This window comes from Sparus aurata, unplaced genomic scaffold, assembly GCF_900880675.1.
Source record: "Sparus aurata unplaced genomic scaffold, fSpaAur1.1, whole genome shotgun sequence".
Classification (NCBI taxonomy): Eukaryota; Metazoa; Chordata; class Actinopteri; order Spariformes; family Sparidae; genus Sparus; species Sparus aurata.
In genome coordinates, this window is record NW_022045106.1 from 223160 (window position 1) to 239986 (window position 16827).

The window sequence follows — 16827 nt, forward strand, 5'->3', positions numbered from 1 at the left end:
ACCAGTGTTACCATACACTCCTCACTTCATTCTGACCTACGTGCACATTGCAGCGTCCAGCTACCTGCTGAGGTCTTGATACGAGCCTTGCCCTCTCTCTCAGACTCTATGACACGAAGGCCTCGCTCCACGTAGCTCTGGAAGAACTGCGATGGTGTTTTTGAGGAAGGGCTCCAGGTCTGCGTCAGAGTACTTCTGTTTGTACTCGTACAACTCGGTCAAACCCTGACAAGAAAATTAGATATGTATTGAAAGATTGCTTCATGTTTTGCAGACTCTTGTTTATAAGCCTCTTGTTTTCTGTATGTGAAGTTACTAAAGGAAAAAAAAGTTGTACAAACATTTCTTTCAAGTTCTAAAAGTGCAACAAAAAGTGTATAAAGCTTAATCTGAATGTGTTTTATGGGGCTGAGCTGACCTCTTTAGTGTTCCTTGGAGCCGATCTTCTTGAAGATTTCAGACAGAATGTCACTGACCTTAGCTTTGACATCCGATCCTCCTGGGAACAAAACATCATCACAGTTATGCAACACAACTCCTTCTGATACAGTGAGGCTGCTGAATTTCTTCAGTTAAGAACCTAAATGGCCATTGAATGTGTTCATTGCGGTGGTGTGTTGCTCACCGTGCGCAGACCAGTCTTCTCGTTGCCGCGTCGCTCTTAAGTCCTGACAGGTTTCCAGAGTGTTTAACCACCCGCCTAAGATGTGCCTCCAACTCAGACTCATTACGGTTCTCTATCATTGATAGGGGTCCAGGATCTGTTTATCAGAAATAAAAGGAACTAAACCAGTTAACCATCAGATTTGGATTAAATAAATTAAGTCTGTGTATGGGCATTACCTTGGCCCCAGTGAGCTTGCAGAGTGTGTGCAACAGAGTCTTGAGGGTTCTGTGAGGGACATCGCTCTTAGCTGCTTGAGTTCTCTTTGGGGAAAACCTTCATGAAGTTGTGGACATCCAGTAAGATCCGATCCAGGTTGATACTGTTGATAGTCTCTGGGAGGAAGCGGATCATCCTCCACAGACACTGAATACACACACACACACACACACACACACACACACACACACGAGAGTCAGTACAACATATATAAAGCGCCATTCTAAAAGGACAGCAAGCTAGTAAGACATCTGGATATGTCTGGTGTGTCTGATCTCACACTACTTACCTTCATGACCAGTTCAGAGAACATTGGGGACCAGCTGTTGTGACCAAACTGTCCTGAAGAAGAACCAACAGAGCACTACGGGGGGAGAAGAGAAAGGAGTCAACTCAATGGGTTAAAAAAAAAAAAAAAGAAAACAACAACAACACCCACCACAGACCTGCAACTAGGGATGAGCGAGTACAGCATTATCTGTATCTGTATCTGTTAACCATATGAATTATCTGTATCTGTACTCGGAATGGGCGGGACCTAACCCGGAAGTGGGAGGAGTTTACTCGGAGTGGGTCGGGTTGTCTTGAAATGGGCGTAGCTTTAACCGGTATGTTATTTTAAGCATGCATTGATATAGGTTGATCAGAAATTGTTATATTTATTGCTGATTAGAAAACTATTTACAGGACAGCATCAGCATGAGCTTCAGATCAATGGTTTTGATCACAATAGCAAACAAACTATTTAGAAAACAAATTTCAGCAGCACCGAGATCCTCCCAGTGGCACTGGCAGGTAGTGGCACCGCACTGGCAGTCTGTGGCAGTCAGCGGCAACCTGTGGCCTGTCCGTGGCATTTCCTGACACCCGCTCGGTGTTCAGAAACGCCTCCCTTGACTCGCTGCCAATAAGGGCGGCGAGTCAAGGATTATGGAAGTGATTGTTGTTACAACACTTCCATACGGAAGAGGATTAGGGCAACATGTGATTTTTTTTTTAGTTCTGACTTTAAAGTCAGAATTCTGAGATTAAGACAGAATTCTGTCTTTTCTCAGAATTCTGACTTTATTCTCAGAATTCTGAGAAAAAAGTCAGAATTCTGACTTTAATCTCAGAATTCTGAGAATAAAGTCAGAAGTCTGCACATGTAAATTTTTTTTGAGTTCTGACTTTAATCTCAGAATTCTGACTTAAAGTCAGAACTAAAAAAGAAATTCACACATGGCCCTAATCCTCTTCCGTACTTCCGCCATGGAGTCATAATGATTACAAAATAAAACATAAGGGAAAAATCCGCTGCTTGTTTACTTGTTTTAGTGTACAACATTTTGCACAATTTCTCTATGTTTTGTACTTCTTAATATTATCTAAATATATCTTAATATCTGTTCCATAGCGTAAATGTGAATGTAAATAGTGTACAAATTGTACTATTCCTATTCTTATATTTAATATTTCCCTGTGTTTATATTATTCTTATCCTTTCTTATCTTAAGCAGCGACACAGTGACAATAGACACTGACAGTGTTGGAAATATTTCTAATATGAAATACAGTTTAAAAAATATATTAATAACAGTTGCTATGCAGTTCTACAACCTGCCACAGAATGCCAGAGCATGCCACAGCCTGCCACAGAATGCCACAGAATGCCAGAGCCTGCCACAGAATTCCAGAGCCTGCCACAGAATGCCAACAACATGCCACAGAATGCCAGAGCCTGCCACGGAATGCCAGGGCCTGCCACGGAATGCCAGAGCCTGCCACGGAATGCCAAAGCCTGCCACAGAATGCCAGAGCCTGCCACAGAATGCCAGAGCCTGCCACAGAATGCCAGAGCCTGCACAGAATGCCACAACATGCCACAGAATGCCAGAGCCTGCCACAGCCTGCCACAAGGTGTCTTTGTAAAAGCTGGACTTCCTCCAACCTACATAACGTACTGTTGAATACCATGTTGTCTCAAGTGCAATTTCCTCTTTATGTTCATTGAATATCTCTGTATTATCATTAATAATACTATTAAATGCAAAACTTGTAATCATCTTGTTTATCAGCTTCTCCTTAGTAGTGGTATGATGAGTGTAATTAGCCTAGTTATTTATTGTAGATGTTAAGAGATTCCTTGCATCAGATTATTACTAAACACAGTAAATGACATTCAGCGTTAACATGGCTTTAAACTTAATGTATTTGCTCATATTTTAAAATGTAGCTACATTTTGTGAATCCACACTCTCACTCTCATTTGCCCAATTTATATAACAACAGCATTTGATCCAAAGGGTAACTATAAATATACATTCACACGCACTTAAAGTTCAATATAACACCACAGGAACATGTTACATCCAACTTGTTTGGCTTGAAATTGAGCTACACTCATGCTACAGTGAACAGAGGCTTTTCATCATCAACACATTTACCAAAAAGATTGGTTTACTCTATAACACTGACAACCTATTACTGTTTGGATTTTGCATATTGATTTTCTGTTTCATTTTTCATTAATACAATAAAGTTAGGTTATTTAGTTAATGTTTAATAAGTTGTAATTCACAGTGTTAACTTCACAATTACGTGTACTTAAAATGAATGCAGTTTTGTGCTAATGCTGCTTTTCTTCTAATACAGGAAGACAAAGTCGACATACGACTCGCACACATTTTGTTGGCAGCCGAGTGGTGCCGACGAAACGTCTTCAGGGGAAAGTCACTGAGTCTGAGGTATTGCAAATGGACAGTGAAGAGCAGCGCAGAGCCATGGAAGACCGACTTTGAGATTTTTTACGGGGAGTTTGTCGACAAGGGCTACAGGGTGGATGCATCTTTTGAGGAGGGTGATTAGATTTGTTTGGAATGTTTTCATGTGTGTAATAATGTTTCTTGTGTTTGTTTTCATTTTCATGTTGTTACGTATAATAAACTTTTCTTCTACCCGTACTTTATCAATATCAATATCATTGACCTGATGACCATCACATATACAATTAATATCCAAGAAGTCTCAACAGCTGCTTTTCATTGACAACATTTATAAACAAATATCAGTGAACAGAACCTAGCTTTAGTTAAAATAATATCTTATTTCCAATAGCTTTCTGGGGGGGACAAAAGAAGAGCCTGGCATGTCGTGGCATTCTGTGGCAGGCTCTGGCATTCTGCTGCAGGCTCTGGCATTATGCGGCAGGCTCTGGCATTATGCGGCAGGCTCTGGCATTATGCGGCAGGCTCTGGCATTCTTGCGGCATTCTGCGGCATGTTGTGGCATTCTGCGGCATTCTTGGGCAGGCTCTGGCATTCTGCGGCTGTTGTGGCATTCTGCGGCATTCTGTGGCAGGCTCTGGCATTCTTGTGGCATGTTGTGGCATTCTGCGGCATTCTTCTGTGGGCATTCTGTGGCATTCTGTGGCATGTTATGGCATTCTGTGGCATTCTGTGGCATGTTGTGGCAGGCTCTGGCATTCTGCGGCAGGCTCTGGCATTGTGCGGCAGGCTCTGGCATTCTGGGGCAGGCTCTGGCATTCTGCGGCAGGCTCTGGCATTCTGTGGCGCTCTGCGGCAGGCTCTGGCATTGTGCGGCAGGCTCTGGCATTGTGCGGCAGGCTCTGGCATTCTGCGGCAGGCTCTGGCATTCTGCGGCAGGCTCTGGCATTCTGCGGCAGGCTCTGGCATTCTGCGGCAGGTCTGGCATTCTGCGGCAGGCTCTGTGGCAGGCTCTGGCATTCTGTGGCAGGCTCTGGCATTCTCTGCGGCATGTTGTGGCATTCTGTGGCAGGCTCTGGCATTCTGCGGCATGTTGTGGCATTCTGTGGCATGTTGTGGCATTCTGTGGCATGTTGTGGCAGGCTCTGGCATTCTGTGGCATGTAGTGGCAAGTGGTGGCAGGCTCTGGCATTCTGTGGCAGGCTCTGGCATGTTGTGGCATTCTGTGGCATGTTGTGGCATTCTGTGGCATGTTGTGGCATTCTGTGGCAGGCTCTGGCATTCTGTGGCATTCTGTGGCAGGCTCTGGCATGTTGTGGCATTCTGTGGCAAGTTGTGGCATTCTGTGGCAGGCTCTGGCAGGCTCTGGCATTCTGTGGCATTCTGTGGCAGGCTCTGGCAGGCTCTGTGGCAGGCTCTGTGGCAGGCTCTGGCAGGCTCTGTGGCAGGCTCTGGCATGTTGTGGCATTCTGTGGCATGTTGTGGCATTCTGCGGCATGTTGTGGCATTCTGTGGTAGGCTGGCATTCTGCGGCATGTTGTGGCATTCTGTGGCAGGACAGTGACTGTCGTAACAACAAACACGGGTTTTCCTAGGAAATGTGGCCCCGCCCTTATTGGCAGCGAGTCAAGGGAGGCATTTCTGAACACCGAGCGGGTGTCAGGAAATGCCACGGACAGGCCACAGGTTGCCGCTGACTGCCACAGACTGCCAGTGCGGTGCCACTACCTGCCAGTGCCACTGGGAAAGATCTTGCTGTCTCTCACAAGTTTTGCAACAACGAATACAAACACATGCGTTGCAATTATGCCGTAAAATGTAATGAACAAGATTCTCATACTCAACATAACTTTCTTTTTTTAACTTTAAATTTTTTTAATGATCAGTGTGATTTTGGTTCTTTTTTATTTTTTTCTATTTCCACACCAGGTCTGTGTTTGTAGCTTAATTTGTAATATCATTTATACCACTACTACCTTTATTTTTTTATGAAATACAGCAAGAAAGTGTCAGACACTCAGTGCGTGATGTCAAAAAAACTGGTTAGAGCCAGCCTGACGGTTTAAAAAAAAAACAAAAACTCTGACAACCGGCAAGAGAAGAGGGAGAGGGAGAAGGAGAGAGAGAGTGTTGCCGTGTGTTACCGATAACGACAAGCAGCAAACAACATGAGCTCCTGAAGATTATCTCTTATTTTGGGTCTTGAGATGAGATAAAACTTTCAATTTTGTATCAAATTTTGAAGAGGAAACACTTCTAGAGGGAATTACCTCCCAGAAAGAAGAAACTGAAAGAACACACCAAAGAAAACTTGAAGAAATCCATGCTGAAACAGAAGAGTCCATCAGAAAAGTCCAGCCAACTGACCAACTGACAGTTGGCCAAACCGTCCTGAAGACAACTGAAGATAACAAACACACACGGACAACAAGCACGAAGAGGAACAGCCAGAGAAGGAAGTGAGTGAGAGCACCAGAGACAATACAGCCTGCACAAGGACATAAAAGACAAAATAACTACCTACAAACTAATTTAAGTTAGTTTGGAGTTAAAGCTAAAAGCTAACAGCTAGCTAACAGCTAGCCAACCAAGATTGAAAGCCTTAGCAACGGTTACTAAGGAGTTGGAACAACAACAGCCCATGCAGCCTCAGCAGAGTCCTGGAGCCTCAGACACAGCTCATTAAGCTGTTCCTCTTTTATACACCACAAGATCTCAAAAATGAAAGTGCCAGGAAGGCACACAAAACAGAAAGTATTGAAGGAAAGACCAGAGACACTTTTCTCTGACTCCTACAGAATGGAGACATAGACAACCTGATTCTTCTTCACAGAGCAGCCACTGGCATGGCACTCTGCTATAGAAGACCCCTACCTACCCCTCTGTGAAGAAGGAGGGCATCTGTAATGGCTGGAAGCTGAAGGTCAAAGAAGCAGAAGACCCAGACTCCCCCATGACATCAGTAAACATCTACAAGAATGGGACTGTCATGGTGCAGGGAAACCTCAGCAGTTTGAGCTGGACTTTCCCCCTTATAAAGAAAGAGCCCAGCAGGAGAAGGCCCCCCCGCCTGAAGACATCCATACCCTACCAGACACAGACACTACACCTCCACCCCCACCTGCCCTCCTGCTGACCAGAGAGTGAGCCCCCCATCTCTGAACATGCCCAGGAACCCCAGCCTGACCTCCTCATCAAACACCGACATGAAGGTGAAGTTCAGTGAGCTACAGAGAGAGCTGGTCCAGCTGAGAGAGCTGATCAGCCATCAGCTGAGCCAGGAGGAGGCCTGCAACCTCAGCACAGAGCTGAGCAGACTGAGGCAGGACATGGAGCAGAACCAGACTGAGCTGAGCACCCTGAGGTCTGAGATCAGAGAGCTACAGCAGCACCAGGAGAACCACGTGGCAGCGCTGAGCGCCCTGACAGAGGAGGTGCAGGAGCTGAGACAGGAGAGAGAGAGCCACAGGAGAGAGCTGGCCCCTCTGTCACAGAAACTCCCGGACCTGACAGGACAGCAGGACTCACATCAAGACCACAACCAGGACCCTGGGAGCCCCACCCAGAGACACCTGGACAGAGAGACTCCATCCACCCAGAGACACCTGGACAGAGAGACTCCATCCACCCAGAGACACCTGGACAGAGAGACTCCATCCACCCAGAGACACCTGGACAGAGAGACTCCATCCACCCAGAGACACCTGGACAGAGAGGCTCCACCCAGCAGCTCCCCTCCAACCCACAGACCCCCCTCCCCCCCACACATCATCCACACCGGCACCGACGAGCTGAGGACGCAGCAGGAGAGAGTGTCAGAGTCACTCAAAGGAGTGATAGAAAAAGCTCCAGCACCTTTCCCAACAGTAGAGTGGTTATATCAACCCTGCTGCCCAGGACAGACTTCCATCCTGACACCATCCACAGGATCAACAGCAGCGTCTCCAGAGACTGCGTCCTGAGGCCCAACGTCCAGCTGGCCCACCACCCCACCCTGGACATCAGCTGCCTTCATGACCACGTCCATCTACTCAAAAACACTGTCCCAATCTTCGCCCGTACACTGAAGGACGTCGCTCTCAACCGAGACCAGTCCACCCCCCACACAAGGAACAGGTCGGCCCGCAGCACCCCCAGACTGCCATCCAGACCATCCAGACCATCCAGACCATCCAGACCACCCACACAGGGACTTCACCATCTTCATACCCCTACACGACGACCCCACCAGGGCAGCTACGGACCCCCTCACACCCGACCAGGGCCCCTCCTGCCCCCCAGGAGCCCCCACCACGGCACCGTTCACCAGGAGCCCCGCCCCGGCACCGTCACCAGGAGCCCCGCCCCGGCACCGTCACCAGGAGCCACGCCCCGGCACCGTCACCAGGAGCCCCACCCTGGCCCACTGAGCTACGCTCAGGTGGTGAGGAGAGCAGCAGACCCCCCACATCCAGCACATGCTCAGCCTGCTCTGCTCCCACCTGATAGGTCAAACACAGTAGACAACCCTAGAGTGTTTACTTCTGTTTTATTTTATTGTTATTATTTTATCATTTATTTATTTATTTTTTAATTATTTATTATATTATCTATCATTGTACATATTTACTTATTTATTTATTCATCCATGTTAAAGGGTTCTAATATTATTAGGTCCCAAACTCCTGATACCTAACATTGTTCCAATCTCTTCATTGCCAACAGTGATTGGAAGTTTGTCTCATTTTAACCACAGAACGCTACAGTTTGTTGAGTTTTAAACCTAATGACATCTAAATCTTTTGTAATCTCATGTTGGAACATCCAGGGTCTGAGGTCTTCTGCTTTTGGCCTTAAGAGCAAGACCCCAGACTTTAAGAAAGAGTTGAAGAATTCAGATATCATTGTTTTGCAGGAGACTTGGAATAGAGGAGACATGCCCGCTGGTTGTCCTTTAGGATATACAGAAATCATTTTCCCATCAACCAAACCGAGAAGTGGAAGCCAAGGCAGAGATTCAGGAGGGATGTTGATCTGGTACAAGACGAACCTCACTCACTCAATCCAATTACTCAAAAAAGGAGATTTCTCAATTTGGATCAAAATAAAGAAAGAGGTGGTCTCCACAGACAGAGACATATTGATGTGTACAGCCTATATCCCCCCATCAGAGTCCCCTTACTATAACGGAAACAGCTTCTCCATCCTTGAAGATGAGATCAGCTTCTACCAGACACAAGGAAACGTGCTGATCTGTGGTGACCTTAACGCCACAACAGGCACAGAACCAGATCTGATCAATGCACAGGGAGACAGACATATACCTGGCCAGATCAACATCCCCTCTCCTTCACACCGAAACAGGAACAACTTTGACAAAACCGTCAACAGAAACGGGCAGCAACTGCTGCAGTTGTGTCGCACGCTGGGTCTGTACATCGTCAGCGGTCGGCTTCGAGGGGACTCCTTTGGTCTCTACACTCACAGCTCTCCTCTTGGCAACAGCACTGTGGACTACAGTATTACAGACCTGGAGCCCTTCAGTGTAAGAGCATTCACTGTCAGCCCCCTCACACCCTTATCTGATCACAGCAAAATCACCCTATACATTAGGAAGACACCAACTGACCCCCATGTAGCAGAGCCCAGTAAACTCAACCCCTCCAAACAACCTTATAGATGGACAAGTAATAGTAAGGATGACTACCAGAGAGCCATCGGTCATCCAACAGTCCAATCCCAGTTAGACCATTTTATCACCACCTCATATCCCCACAGCACCGACGGCCTGAACCAGGCTGTGCGGGTTATTAACTCCATATTTGACAGCACAGCATCTCTATCCAATCTGAAAAAATCTGAGTATCAAAGTTCAAACTCAGCTAATGAAAAGTGGTTTGACTCTGACTGCAGGTGTCTGAGAAAAACACTCCGAAAATTATCCAATGAGAAACACCGACAACCTGACAATCATGAGCTCCGCCTCCAGTACTGGGAAACACTGAAATCATATAGAAAAACACTGAGAGCTAAAAAGGAGCAGCATGAACAGCGTCAACTTGAAGAAATCGAGGAGTCCATTGACTCAAACAATTTTTGTAAAAAGTGGCATTCATTCAACAAATCCAACAAGGAAGAATTGGCTATTCAAAACTGGGAAATATGGAAGAAACATTTTGAAAATCTATACAGTGCAATCACACTGGATTCAGACCAAAATAATCTGCTCAACAAACTAGAAATCCTTGAATCAATCATTAAAGACAACCAAAATCCTTTAGATTATGAGATCAGTGAAGGGGAGCTGCTGGCTAAGATCCAGGCCCTGCAGCGAGGAAAGCAAGTGGCCCTGATGGCATCTTAAATGAAATGCTTCAGTTTAGCAGCCAGAAAATCAAAACTGCCATGTTGAAATTATTCAGTCTGGTACTAAACATTGGAAATGTTCCTGACACCTGGAGCCAAGGGCTTATCACTCCAATCTTCAAAAGTGGAGACAAATATGATCCAAACAGTTACAGAGGCAGATGTGTCAGCAGCAACCTGGGGAAGTTATTCTGCAGCATCTTAAACAGCCGACTACAAAACTTCCTCAGTGAGCACAAAGTCCTGAACAAGAGTCAGATTGGTTTTACACCACAACACAGAACCTCTGAGCACATCTACACCCTCCACACCCTCATCCAGAAACACGTCCACCAGAACAACAACACCATCTGCTCTTGTTTTGTAGATTTCAAGAAAGCGTTCGACTCAATTTGGCATCATGGTCTGTTTCTGAAATTACTAGAAAAAGGTATTGGAGGAAAAATCTACGATATTATTAAGACAATGTATATAAATAATAAATGTGCTGTCAAAATTGGAACTAGGGAAACAGACTTCTTCCCCCAAAGTAGAGGAGTGAAGCAGGGCTGCAGTCTGAGCCCCACCCTGTTTAACATTTACATCGACCAACTGGCCAAATCCCTGGAAGAGTCAGAGATCCCTGGTCTCACCCTTTCTGACACAGAAGTCAAATGTTTACTGTTTGCAGATGACCTAATACTGCTCGCTCCATCAAAGGAGGCTCTACAAAAGCAACTAGATCACCTGCAAAAGTTCTGTCAGACCCGGGCCCTGACCGTTAACCTGGAGAAGACAAAAGTCATGGTCTTCCAGAAACGACGCAAGAGTCAGAAACATCCCCACAGGTTCCACCTGGACTCTACAGACATAGAACACACACACAGCTACACATATCTAGGACTAAATATCACATCGACGGGAAATTTCAATCTGGCCATTAAGGATCTCAGAGAAAAAGGCAGAAGAGCTTTCTGGACTATAAAAAAGTCTTCAAACATAGACAACCCTGTCAAAATCTGGATCAAAATATTTCAATGGATAATTGAACCAGTTGTATTGTATGGCAGTGAAGTGTGGGGCCCTCTCATGAACCAAGACTTCCAAAAATGGGACAAACACCCAATGGAAAGCTTGCACACTGAGATCTGCAAAAGCATCCTCAGAGTCCACAGGAACACCCCCAATAATGGACGCAGAGCTGAACTGGGCCTGTTCCCCTTTTAATTCGGATCCAAAACAGAGCAATAAAGTTCTACCAACACCTCAGAGCCAGCGAGCCCAGCTCCTACCACTACAAAGCCCTACGATGCCAAGAGGAGAGCAAAGAAGGGAGTCCCCTCAGCCAGCTGGTCCACAGGCTGAGCTCCAACAGCACCGGGCACCAAGACCGCCCTCACACCATCCAGCCCCACCAAATTATAGCAAGAAAAAGACAATTACATCAACTATTGGACATCCGCAACCAAAACCCAAAGCAAACTCCAATGCTGTTTGGCCCTAAACAGACAATACTCCATGGCAGATTATCTGAGCTCTGTAACTGACCCGAGACTGAGGAAAACCTGGACTATGTACAGACTCAGCGACCACAGCCGGGCCTTAGAGAGCGGCAGACACAGACAGACCCGGCTGTCCAGAGAGGACCGGCTGTGTCGGTTCTGTCCACACAGACAGACCCGGCTGTCCAGAGAGGACCGGCTGTGTCGGTTCTGTCCACACAGACAGACCCGGCTGTCCAGAGAGGACCGGCTGTGTCGGTTCTGTGCACACAGACGGACCCGGCTGTCCAGAGAGGACCGGCTGTGTCGGTTCTGTGCACACAGACGGACCCGGCTGTCCAGAGAGGACCGGCTGGTGTCGGTTCTGTGCACACAGACGGACCCGGCTGTCCAGAGAGGACCGGCTTGTGTCGGTTTCTGTCCACACAGACGGACCCGGCTGTCCAGAGAGGACCGGCTGTGTCGGTTCTGTCACACAGACGGACCCGGCTGTCCAGAGAGGACCGGCTGTGTCGGTTCTGTGCACACAGACGGACCCGGCTGTCCAGAGAGGACCGGCTGTGTCGGTTCTGTCCACACAGACGGACCCGGCTGTCCAGAGAGGACCGGCTGTGTCGGTTCTGTCCACACAGACGGACCCGGCTGTCCAGAGAGGACCGGCTGTGTCGGTTCTGTCCACACAGACAGGTGGAGACAGAGCAGCACTTCCTGCTGCACTGTGACACATAGACAGACATCAGAACCCAGATATACATTAAAATCACAGGTACAACCCCAGACTTCCCCAAACTATCAGACCAAGAAAAACTACAACATTTACTGGGAGAAAAAAACTGGCACTGCTGTAGATGCAGCGAGATCTGTGAATGCTGCCACAGGAGAAGAGACGAGCTGCACAACAACACCTGACATGATTTCCTCCACATGAACCAGCTGATCCTGACTGGGTTCTTACCTGCACACTGATATTCTGTTTACTATTGTTGTCATTATTGCTATTTTTGTTATTATTGTTATTATCATCATAACATAACATTTTTTTCTGTAATCCTGTACGCTTTGGCAATATTGTGAACCACAGTCATGCCAATAAAGCTTGTTGAAATTGAAAATTGAAATTGTGAGAGAGAGAGAGAGAGATCATCAGAGACACGTCATCACGTCCTTACAGGGCGACAGCCAGCAGGCAGACAGACGGGTTTGGGTTCCAGGCGACGCTCTTCACGGCTCCGCCCACCTGAACAGTCTTCACACAGCGAGATGAACACACCTCCCAGAACCTCACAGAACCATCATCACTTCCTGTACACATAGCACACAGTAGAAGTACTCCAGGTGAGGGATACTGATCATGTTGTTCTGTGAGGAACTCGTTTCATTTACACACACACACACACACACACACACAAACACACACAGTGTGTGTTACCTGAGGCGAGCCACTGTCCTGATGGAGACACACTGATGGAACGAACCAGAGCACTGTGACCTCGATACACCTGAACACACACAAGCAGTTACACCATGTTAGTGAGGACTCACCTGTGTGTGTGTGTGTGTGTGTGTGTGTGTGTGTGTGTGTGTGTGTACCAGAGACTGTGTTGTTGGAAACGGCTGCAGGTCTTTGGGTTTGGGAAGTTTGGGTATCAGATCTTCAGGATTCACGTTCACCTGCAGACAGGTAGAGAGGCAGACAGGTTACTGATCATATGTAGCTCACACACACACACACACACACACACACACACACAGTGCTTGTCCTGAGGTGTGTCTCAGGTGTGTGGTTACCCTCATCTTCCTCTGACGGGGACACAGGTAAAGGTCGAGGCAGCGCTCAAACCTCTCGTGGATGAAACGAGAGAACGCAGGAACCTGACGGAGGCTCGAGAACTTCTGGGGAACAAACGGGAACTTCCTGTCTGACGGATCCTGCTGCTCCCACAGAGCACGCTGCAGAAGGGGAGACAGGTAGACAGTGCAGACAGAAAGGTGTTCTCAGTGAGACAGGTAGACAGACAGATAGACAGACAGACAGGTCTCAGGTGTGATGTACCTCCTCGTCAGTGAACAGGTACTCAGGTGGGGGGTTGTAGGACTCATGGTGACCAGGTAGAGGGATCTTGGGAGCGGGCAGGTGCATCCTGTGCTTGGCGAGGATGGACGCGTCCTCGGAGGCCCACAGGTCGTAGTAGCGCCCCCTGCTGTCGTCATCCTGCCGCCGCGGTTTGATCCAGCCCATCTTGATGGCGTGGACCAGTTTAGACACCTTCTCCTTCTCCACCAGCGACGGGATGAAGCTACGTTTGTGTTCCGGTCTGTTGGTGACCGGGTGGATCATCAGGTCGCTGCTGAAGAACTCTACCTGAGGCTGGGAGCAAAAGCTTCACCTTAGAACAGAAAACATGTCGCCAGACGGGGGCGGAGCTTCCCTGGCATCACCTCAGCATACCTGGTGCTCGTTGAAGTTGACGTCTCCAAACTGTCCTCGCTGCAGACGCTTCACCAGCTCCACCTGCTCGTCCGACAGCACAATGTCACTTCCTGTCTGCTTGTCGTGGACTGTTCTCCTGCGGACGGACACAGTGCTGTTAGAACTGCACGTTAGCAGCTTTAGCATCCCTACTTTAAACAAATGGGGGGACTAGCATTATGCTAGCTGGCTGACCAGTAGTCTGGGTTCTCCATTTTGTCCAGGAAGTCATCGAGCTCGTCCTTGTTCCTGATTGGCTTGTAGATCTTCTTCCCGTCCAGGTCGTAGCCAATGTGAGGGAAGTCTTTGTACCACTCCATGGGAATGTTCCCCACCGTGTTCCTGATGTCCTGCAGCAGAACCACAGCGCAGTACAGACTATCAGAGAATAGCATACGTTAGCATAGAAAACCTGACAATCCCCACAGAACCGGACAGAACCCAACAGAACATGAAGTGACCAAACAGACTGATGGTGGATGAATAACGTGACAGAACCTTTTGGAGACCATGAGATAATGTTTTACTGAGTAACAAAGAACGTTAGTGAACCAACAGAACATTGTGGAGAACCATGAAGAACACCTGCAAACTGCCAGAAGGTTGTGGAACCCACAGACAACAGAACGTGGAACATAAGAGAACTCGTGAAGAAGAAGGAACACAGAAGAACTGATCTAACCTCCTCGTCTGAAGAGTCACGCTCGTACTCGTCTTCTTTCTTTTCTCCTCCTCCCTCCTCCTCCTCCTCCTCCTCCTCCTCCTCCTCCTCCTCCTCTCTCTGCATGTGGAGCAGAACACAGGTGATGTTCACAATCAGCCAATCAGCTGTCAGACTGACACACACACACACACGAAACTCTACCTGTTTAGTCTGCTTCGGCTCAACTTTCAAACCCTCCTCCTCCTCCTCCTCCTCCTCATCAGATCCGCTCTCATCTCCTTCCTCCTCGTCATCGTCGCCGTCTTCGCTGTCACTCCCAGAATCCTCCAGTCCTGAGTAGACACTGTCCTCGCTGTCTGACAGATCTTCGTCCTGCTCCCCCTCAGATGGTTTCTTGTTGAAGTTAAAGATCTGAAGAGCACCGACACATTACACCAAACAACATACATTCTGTCAACAACAATTAATACACACAATTGAATGTAATGTTCAGAACATCATGAACAGGTGTGTTACTGACACACCAGACTACATTATGACTGGAGTTTGGTGTTAGCTCTACTCAGGGGAGGATGTCCTGAGGTAGCAGCAGGGCTAACATGCTAACAGCCGAAGCTACACTGTAAACAACATTGTTATGAGCTAGCTAGTTGTCTAATGCTACAGCTCTACTGTTATTAGCCATCAACGCTAGCTTCCAACACAACACTAGCTAACTGGAGTAAACCGGACTCTGCGGCACCAGATTCCCGTCAGAATAAGAGCGTTTTGGGTTCGTGCGAGTGTCTCAGCACACTGAACACACGCCGGACATTTATAGAGTCTGTTGTGTTGACAGCGAACAACATTATCATCGATCTCCAGCATAGATTAGCATGTTTACTTCCAGGGCAGTCTGCTGAGAGATAACCCATTCAGAACTCCACTGGGAATCTGACCATTTTAAGCTGCTCTGCCTGTCTTTAAGCTTTAACTCGTCCGATGCGGAGCAGCTGGACTCGGTGAGTTCTGTTGAGTTCTGCTCTTCAGTTCGGCTCATTTATCTCAACATCACCGCCGTCACTCGCTCAACATTCAGGGTTTTACCTCCAGCAGCGTGTTTTGGTGTAGCCTTGTCCTGTTAGCATGCTAACAGCTAGCTGCCACTTTCTCCCCAGTTACCCCTCCGGCCTGTCTGTGTGTGTGTGTGTGTGTGTGTGCGCGTGTGTGTCACCTCGTCCTGCTCCTCGTCCTGCTCCTCTTTACTCCTCTTCTTCACAGTTTTCTGTTGGACTTTCTTCATGTCTTCGCTCCTCCGCATGTTTCCGCTGCTGCTCTCCTCCATCGTACAGCACGTGGGACTCTGCGGGGTGAAAGGTCACGCGTCACAGCCGGGAGGGAGGAGTTTACTGCTGGCGCCATCTTGTGTTGGCATCGTCATAATCCTCTTCTTCATCATCATCATCATCATCGTCATCGTCACAGCTGTGTGTCAGTTAAATGAAAGAGATCAAAACAAACGAACATCAGCTGTTGTTATAAACACATTATTAATGTTAACACGTGGTGACGTCATCAGTTTTCTGTGAAGGTCTAAGACGTAAAATAAACTGTGGAGCAAAATCTTCTGACCTCTTTCCATCCCAAACATTAAGATAATGATTGATGACGTCACTCAGACTTTATTCCCCAACTGGGTCAGAAAAGGTTCTGAACAAGATGAACATCACAGTAAATGTGCTCGTACTGACAACTGCAGTTCTGGTTCTGGTTCAGTTCTGTAAGCTGCTCTACAATGTGTAAGTCAGGAGGCTGGGAGAAGTGTTCTGAAGATGACGAGGCGACCCGTTCAGTGGAAAGATCAACAGGCAGCAAGACAGTTTCCACATCTCGTTATTTTCTGGTCAACTTACGAAGCAATACCAAACGTAACGGCTGCAGGGAAGCGCTCCATCCAGCAGTGTTCATCAGAGAACATGATGCTGAGAGGAACTCAACAGAGAACATGATGCTGAGAGGAACTCAACAGAGAACATGATGCTGAGAGGAACTCAACAGAGAACATGATGCTGAGAGGAACTCAACAGAGAACATGATGCTGAGAGGAACTCAACAGAGAACATGATGCTGAGAGGAACAGAGAACATGATGCTGAGAGGAACTCAACAGAGAACATGATGCTGAGAGGAACAGAGAACATGATGCTGAGAGGAACTCAACAGAGAACATGATGCTGAGAAACTCAACAGAGAACATGATGCTGAGAGGAACAGAGAACATGATGCTGAGAGGAACTCAAC

General features: G+C 47.5%; 1 protein-coding gene across 1 annotated transcript; it reads right to left on the reverse strand.

Annotated features, from left to right (window-relative positions):
- Positions 1-12558: 12558 nt before the first annotated feature.
- bop1 (BOP1 ribosomal biogenesis factor) lies at positions 12559-16508 on the reverse strand. Its single transcript, XM_030410529.1, has 10 exons — positions 15762-16508; positions 14750-14959; positions 14567-14665; positions 14080-14234; positions 13864-13981; positions 13468-13782; positions 13203-13364; positions 13005-13085; positions 12844-12913; positions 12559-12716 (listed from the first exon to the last, which is right to left on the reverse strand). Exons 1-10 carry the CDS (start codon positions 15870-15872, stop codon positions 12580-12582), a joined length of 1458 nt encoding a protein of 485 aa, XP_030266389.1. The 5' UTR covers positions 15873-16508; the 3' UTR covers positions 12559-12579.
- Positions 16509-16827: the final 319 nt, after the last annotated feature.